The sequence below is a fragment of the Octodon degus genome, unplaced genomic scaffold (assembly GCF_000260255.1).
Source record: "Octodon degus isolate 3935 unplaced genomic scaffold, OctDeg1.0 scaffold00113, whole genome shotgun sequence".
NCBI lineage: Eukaryota > Metazoa > Chordata > Mammalia > Rodentia > Octodontidae > Octodon > Octodon degus.
Window position 1 is genome coordinate 6,751,647 of NW_004524689.1, and position 5,427 is coordinate 6,757,073.

General features: G+C 44.4%; 2 protein-coding genes across 9 annotated transcripts in view; one reads left to right on the top strand and one right to left on the bottom strand.

Moving 5' to 3' along the window:
• Nucleotides 1–5,427, top strand: part of Kif1b (kinesin family member 1B) — a 164,942-nt gene that overhangs the window by 56,507 nt on the left and 103,008 nt on the right. For all 8 annotated transcript variants that reach the window (XM_012516574.2, XM_023699405.1, XM_023699403.1 and 5 more), the window contains exons 6-7: nt 4,224–4,402; nt 4,930–5,041. In XM_012516574.2, coding sequence (XP_012372028.1) covers nt 4,224–4,402; nt 4,930–5,041 — 291 coding nt within the window. The remainder of the gene's footprint in view (nt 1–4,223; nt 4,403–4,929; nt 5,042–5,427) is intronic.
• Nucleotides 724–1,561, bottom strand: LOC101571111 (60S ribosomal protein L8). The gene has a single exon (XM_004639645.3). The coding sequence runs from the start codon at nt 1,532–1,534 to the stop codon at nt 761–763; it is 774 nt and encodes a 257-aa protein (XP_004639702.1). The 5' UTR covers nt 1,535–1,561; the 3' UTR covers nt 724–760.

The window sequence follows — 5,427 nt, forward strand, 5'->3', positions numbered from 1 at the left end:
CAGGACACCCATCTACATAGTCAGGCCCAACCAAGATTTTACAAGTATTTTAAAAAAATCAGTACATTTAGGCTGAAAGTCCTCATTCCTTGTGGTCCTCTGTACTTTGGAGTAGGAAGTCACACACCTAATTCTTTGCCACTCAGCCTACGGCCCTATTTAGGTATACAGGGTCTGAGGTGATCTGGGACACATGGAAAAGAACTTCAAGCATATATCTTTGTCAAAAGTCAGCACTGCTATTGTACAGGAACCTTGCAACTGAACCCTATACAATAGCAAGAACTGCCCACACCAAGATCGAGAAACTGGTGGTAGGGCATGAGGCACAACCGAGGGGGAAAGGAGCCTAGAATCCTCCCCCGTATAAGTGATAACCTGTGACCATGGGATGCAGCCTGTGTAAAGTAGCTTTATCCTGCTCTTAGTACCCAGAGTGGTGGTATTAAAGCCAGGGGCAATGTTGGCAATGTTCTCCCTGTGGGCACCATGCCTGAGGGACCTTCTTAGAACCCGAGGGCAGCTTCACTCTGGTCTTCTTGGTTTCAGGGTTGTGGGATATGACTGTGGCATAGTTCCCACAACAGTGTCATTCCTCCCACAATCCAAGATCCCTGGGCAGAACAGACCCCATCATGTCAGCACCTGTGGATGAATACCCCAGCCAACAACTCCACAAATAACTGAAGTCGGGGATGCCCCATTGCCTGAAGAAAGTTGCCAACCAGTCCAAAGACAAATTTTATTGAGCCCCTCAGCTCTAGTTCTCTTTCTCCTGCACTGTCTTGGTTCCACGGAGTCGCCCAGTCCTGCGAGCAGCAATAAGACCCACTTTGCGCCCTGCAGGGGCATCTCTGCGGATGGTTGAGGGTTTGCCGATGTGCTGGTGGTTACCACCTCCATAGGGATGCTCCACAGGATTCATGGCCACACCACGTACACGTGGCCAGCAGTTCCTCTTCGCCTTGTATTTGTGGTAGGCTCGGCCAGCCTTCAAGATAGGTTTATCAATTCTGCCACCACCAGCTACTACACCAACAACAGCTCTGTTGGCAGAGGAGATGACCTTCTTAGAACCCGAGGGCAGCTTCACTCTGGTCTTCTTGGTTTCAGGGTTGTGGGATATGACTGTGGCATAGTTCCCAGAGGCTCGGGCCAGCTTACCCCGGTCCCCAGGCTTCTCCTCCAGGCAGCACACAATGGTACCCTCAGGCATGGTGCCCACAGGGAGAACATTGCCAATGTTGAGTTGGGCTTTCTTGCCGCAATACACGAATTGGCCCATGTGGATACCCTCGGCGGCGATGAACAACTCGGTACGCTTCTTGAATCGGTACGGATCCCGGAAGACCACCTTAGTGAGGGGTGCGCCGCGGCCCGGGTCGTGGATAATGTCCTTCACGATACCCTTGATGTAGCCGTGTCGTTCTGCAAAATCCACGGCGCGTAGACGAGCAGCGCCCTTGCGATGCTTCACGTGCGCGCGAAACACAGACCCAGCACCCTTTCTCTGTCCACGGATCACGCGGCCCATGACGGCGGGTCTGTCCGCGAGCGCGGCCGAAAGCCCTTTCTTTTCAATGAACTAAGAAATTAGCAGTATAACTATCTTAGCTATCTTCTATATATATTTATATATTTTTCCTTTCCCTTCTTTTCTCCTTTCCCCTTTTCCAGTTTCTCTTTCCTTTTGAACAGTTTCTTCCCCTTTTAAAATATCTGTTGTACAATTTGGATCTTATTTACTCCTTCAGCTTCTCACAGTAGGGAGACAGGATGATGTTTACATGTGTGTCTGGTTTATTTCACTTATGAGTATGGTCTCAAGTTATTTCTACTTACTATAAAAGTCTCCAGTTTATCCTTCTTTATGGCTAACTTGTCTGTTATAAAAATAGACCACATCCTTTTACCCATTCCTTGGCTGATGGGCATTTTGGTTGTTTCCAAGATCTAGCCATTAGAAATTGTGTTGCTATAAACACAGGTGCACATTTATCATTGTGGCAGGATGTTTTTAATTCTGCTGGGAAGATAACCGAATGAAGAATAGCTGGGCCAAATGGGACCTCCAGTCCTAGTTTTTGGAGGAATCCCCATGCTGATTTCCACAGTGGTTGTACCAGTTCACACGCTGATCCGTAGTGGAGTAGGGCTCCTTTTTCCCCACAGCCCCACCAGCATTTGTTATTGGTTTATTTCTTGTTAACAGCCATTCCTTCTGGGGTGAGATGGTATCTTAGTGTTATTTTAATTTGCATCTCTTGACTGACTACTGATGTTGAAAATTTTTTCATATATTTATTTGCTATTTATATTTCTTTATCTGAGAAATGTGTATTGATCTCAGATGCCCAATTTTGGATTGGGTCTTTAAATTTGGAAGGTCTGACTTTTTTTAGTTCTTTATATGTTCTCAGTAGTAGTCCTTTGTCTGAGGAACAGCTAACAAACCTTTTCTCCCAGACTATGGGTTGTCTCTTCACTCTGCTGCTGATTTCTCTTGCTGTGCAAAGCCTTTTTTTTTTTTTTGACAAGGTCTCACTGTATAGTTCAAGCTGCCCCTGAACTCACTATGTAGCCCAGGCTGGCCTTAAACTTGGGGCAATCCTCCTGCCTCAGCCTTCTGAGTGCTGGGATTATAGATGTGCTCTACTATGCCTGGCCTGCAAAAGCTTTTTAGTAAGATGAGATCCCAGTTGTTGATTCTTTGTGATAGTTGGGGTTTTCTTCCTAAAGTCTTTGACTATACCACAGTCAGAGACAGACTCTTGAGTGAAGCTTGTTTGTTTTTGTTTTATAAATATATTTGGTCCAGGGTCTCACTATGCAGCTTGGACTTGTAATGATCCTCCTGTTTTCAACCTCCCCTGTGCTGGGATTACAGACATGCACCACCACCGCTACAGGGGGCGGGGTGTTGTGGCATGTGGTGCCAGGAACCCTGATCCCTGTGCTTGCCTAAGCAGGTGCTTAGTCCACTGAGCTATCTCACTTTCCCCTCATTTGGCTTTGTTATGAAACCAGCATGTGGGTCTTTACCTTCTCATGAGAAGTATCTGTTTCCTAAACCAGAATGCTCACCTTTGCAAGGCAAGTGTGTTATCTTTCTGGAAACAGTACTGTGCTTGGAACCCCTCCAATTGTGTGGTGAACATAGAGTGACAAAGAGGGGAGTCGATTAAGTAAATGAAACATTAATTGTTTCAGGCTGAGAAGTGAGGACCTGAGGTCACTCATCATCACAAGGGGTCATCAGGTGCTGCTGGTGGGGTTTGTGAAGTAATGACCTGTGGCCTCCTCTTCATTTGTTCACAGGGCTGGTCCACCCTCACTGCTTCTGGTGCAGACATTGTCTATAGTTAGTGTGATCAGTATAAAATTAAGTTGTTTGTCTCTTTGTCTGCACTGGACTGCTCATATTCGTTGATTTTAACTGATGGAAATCTTATTTCCAAGAGCTTGGGTTAACCTTAGTTTAAACCTCAATTACTGGTTAATACTATTCATAAAAACTATTTTAGCTAATATTGCTTCTAAAATATCTTTTCTAGCAGGAAAAATGGAAACAAAGCTTTAGTAAGTAAGGTTGAAGAGAGGGTAGGGAAGTGGGAAAAAGAAAATCAAGTTATATCACATACAGGTACATATTCTCAGTGATTAATGTGATCATTATATATACCTAAAATGTACCGATAGTCTTTTCTGCAGAATACAAGTAGCAGCCACTTTGTTCCAGAGACAACTTGGTTATCTTTTTCTTCCTAAGACCGTCAGAAGGCTTGTTTTGACCTATACGGTGTGATATCCATGGGTACTGTTAATAGAATAAATGGGCCTAGAACTATGGCATTTTGCTTCATAAAGCTTGGTGACTACTCATCATAGACTTTTTTTTTTTTTTTTTTGGTATCAGGACTTGAACTCATGACCTTGCCCTTGCTAAGCCGGTGCTGTGCTGCTGAGCTATATCCCTGGCTCTTCGTATACACCTTTTTATAAAAGATTTTAGATTTTTTTTTTTTGTTATATTTTATTGATACAGGGTCATGACTATTCCAGGCTGGCCTTGAGCTCCTGTCCCTCCTGCTTCAGCCCACTAGAGTATTAGGATTAAAGGCATGTACCTCCGTGCCCACATTTATAAACTTTTTAAGAAATTTTTTACTGCAGGTGATTTCTTTTTCTGAGTCCCCTAGTTCACTTTAATAATGTATTTCCAGGTGAGCTACATGGAAATTTACTGTGAGAGAGTGCGAGATTTGCTGAACCCCAAAAACAAGGGTAACTTACGTGTGCGCGAACACCCACTTCTCGGCCCCTACGTGGAAGACCTGTCGAAGCTGGCGGTCACTTCTTACACAGACATAGCTGACCTCATGGACGCTGGGAACAAAGCCAGGTATGGTAAGAAACAGGTTAATGACTGAGCTCTTTGGCTCATTTTGAGCCCTTTGTCCCCACTAGAGGTGTTGAGGCCACATGTAAAGCAGTGACTGTCGGTTTCATTGTGGGCCCCTGTGGTCCTCCATCTGCACAGAGGGGTAGGCTTTAACGTCAGGAGGTGTCTTGTGAAAACAGTGCCCTGCTGAAATAGGCTAGAATGTTAGTTTAATTCTTCGGGTTTATCAAGTCATGGTAAAATGTTAGTATCGTGTCTGTATTACGCTGTGGTAGTAATTGATTCTAGAATAAATCAGCCCGTAATAAAGAATAAAAATGAAACTCTCCGGTGGCTTCCAAAGGGATGGCTGGAGTACGAAGAATGATTCTGACAGGCTCCCTTTGGAGTTGGAGGGTAGCTCTCCGTCAGGCCGTGCGGAGAGCCGTTGTGTGTCTCACAGTCTAAATGAGTTTAAGGCTGTTGCCTGGTATCCATTTTAACTCATATAGAATTCCATTGTCACATGTCACTTTTTGTTTATTTAGGACAGTGGCAGCTACCAACATGAATGAAACAAGTAGCCGTTCCCATGCTGTGTTTACTATTGTTTTCACCCAGAAGAAACATGACTCAGAGACCAACCTTTCCACTGAGAAGGTAAGAGAACTCCATTTGGGGCTCATGTTGTAAAGATTTGAATTCCCAGAAGGCCTTTTTCCTACTGTATATACATATTTTTTTGAAGGGAAGGAGAGTTGCTTAGAGAGTATAACTTGATTATCATTTGTCTTCTGCATTGTACCAGTTTTCAGTATGGGTTCATTTATTTAATAGTGGTGGGCATGGAACTCAGGAACTTAGGTGTGTTAGGCAGGTGCTTTAACCACTGAGCTATACCCTCAGCCTCAGTTTGGGTGCTTCAGTAAAATGCAACATAGAAAATAGAGTTAAGAAAAATGGGGTCTGGGGAGATGGCTCAGTTGAATAAGCACTTGCCTGGCAAGCTCAAGGACCTGAGTTCAATTCCCGGTTCTGCAAAAAAA

Coding starts and splice junctions, on each gene's coding strand:
- LOC101571111 (XM_004639645.3), bottom strand. CDS start 1,534: ATGGGCCGCGTGATCCGTGGACAGAGAAAGGGTGCTGGGTCTGTGTTT.